The 739-nt window shown below is 47.5% G+C and overlaps 1 protein-coding gene across 1 annotated transcript; it reads right to left on the reverse strand.

Annotated features, from left to right (window-relative positions):
• Nucleotides 1-4: 4 nt before the first annotated feature.
• LOC111787082 (protein WHAT'S THIS FACTOR 1-like) lies at nucleotides 5-733 on the reverse strand (the record flags this gene model as incomplete). The annotated part of the gene is made up of 1 exon (XM_023667229.1): nucleotides 5-733. A coding segment is annotated over exon 1 (714 nt), but the record flags the coding sequence as incomplete, so codon positions are not given.
• Nucleotides 734-739: the final 6 nt, after the last annotated feature.

The following is a 739-nucleotide window of genomic DNA, read 5'->3' on the forward strand; positions in this document are numbered from 1 at the left end:
TCGGAAAACTCATGGGAAAAGCCAATGTGGTACGCCCCCTTTTGAATTGCCTATACGCATCTCCCAGTTGAGAGCTCTCATTGCTCCTTTGCAAGGCTGAAACTGCAAATTCCTCGCGCCATTCCATAAGCCGCAGACACCAATCCCCATTCGAGGCCTTCACTAATCGAAAATGATCGGGATACTTGGGAATCAATGACCTCTCAAAACCACACGGGAGACCTAGATCCCATTCTAAAGGACGCAACGACTGAAGAGGAATAGCCCTAGTTTTCATCATCATAAGAACTCTACAAAGTCTTTCGACAGTGTCGCTCTCATGAATTTGGTGAATACTACTCTCTTGCTGATCTAAAAGCAGCGCGGTATCCGTCAAACGAAAGCAAGGCAAATTAGCGTAACGAGAATGAGGAAATTCGTGAAAGAGAGTTGGATACCTCCGGATGAATCGAAGAACAGGGATGGTGAGGCCGAGAAGCTTTGGCCAATCGGCGATGGATTTAGCAGTGATGAAGCCAGTAGAAGAGCGGTTAATGGCGTCCTTGAGGAGGGAAGCGGCCTTCAAATCGGTCTCCGTGTCGATGATGTGATCGAGACTCCGATTCTTGACCCATTTGAGGCGAACCTTCGCAATTCGTCGGCATTGAAGGTGCAGAAAAGGATTAGGGCTCAGGAATGGCGATGGAAGAATTAGGGTGGAAAAGAAGAAGCTCTTCATTTCAGAATCCGGAATTTGCAA

Source organism: Cucurbita pepo, unplaced genomic scaffold (assembly GCF_002806865.2).
Source record: "Cucurbita pepo subsp. pepo cultivar mu-cu-16 unplaced genomic scaffold, ASM280686v2 Cp4.1_scaffold004949, whole genome shotgun sequence".
In the NCBI taxonomy this organism is placed as follows: domain Eukaryota; kingdom Viridiplantae; phylum Streptophyta; class Magnoliopsida; order Cucurbitales; family Cucurbitaceae; genus Cucurbita; species Cucurbita pepo.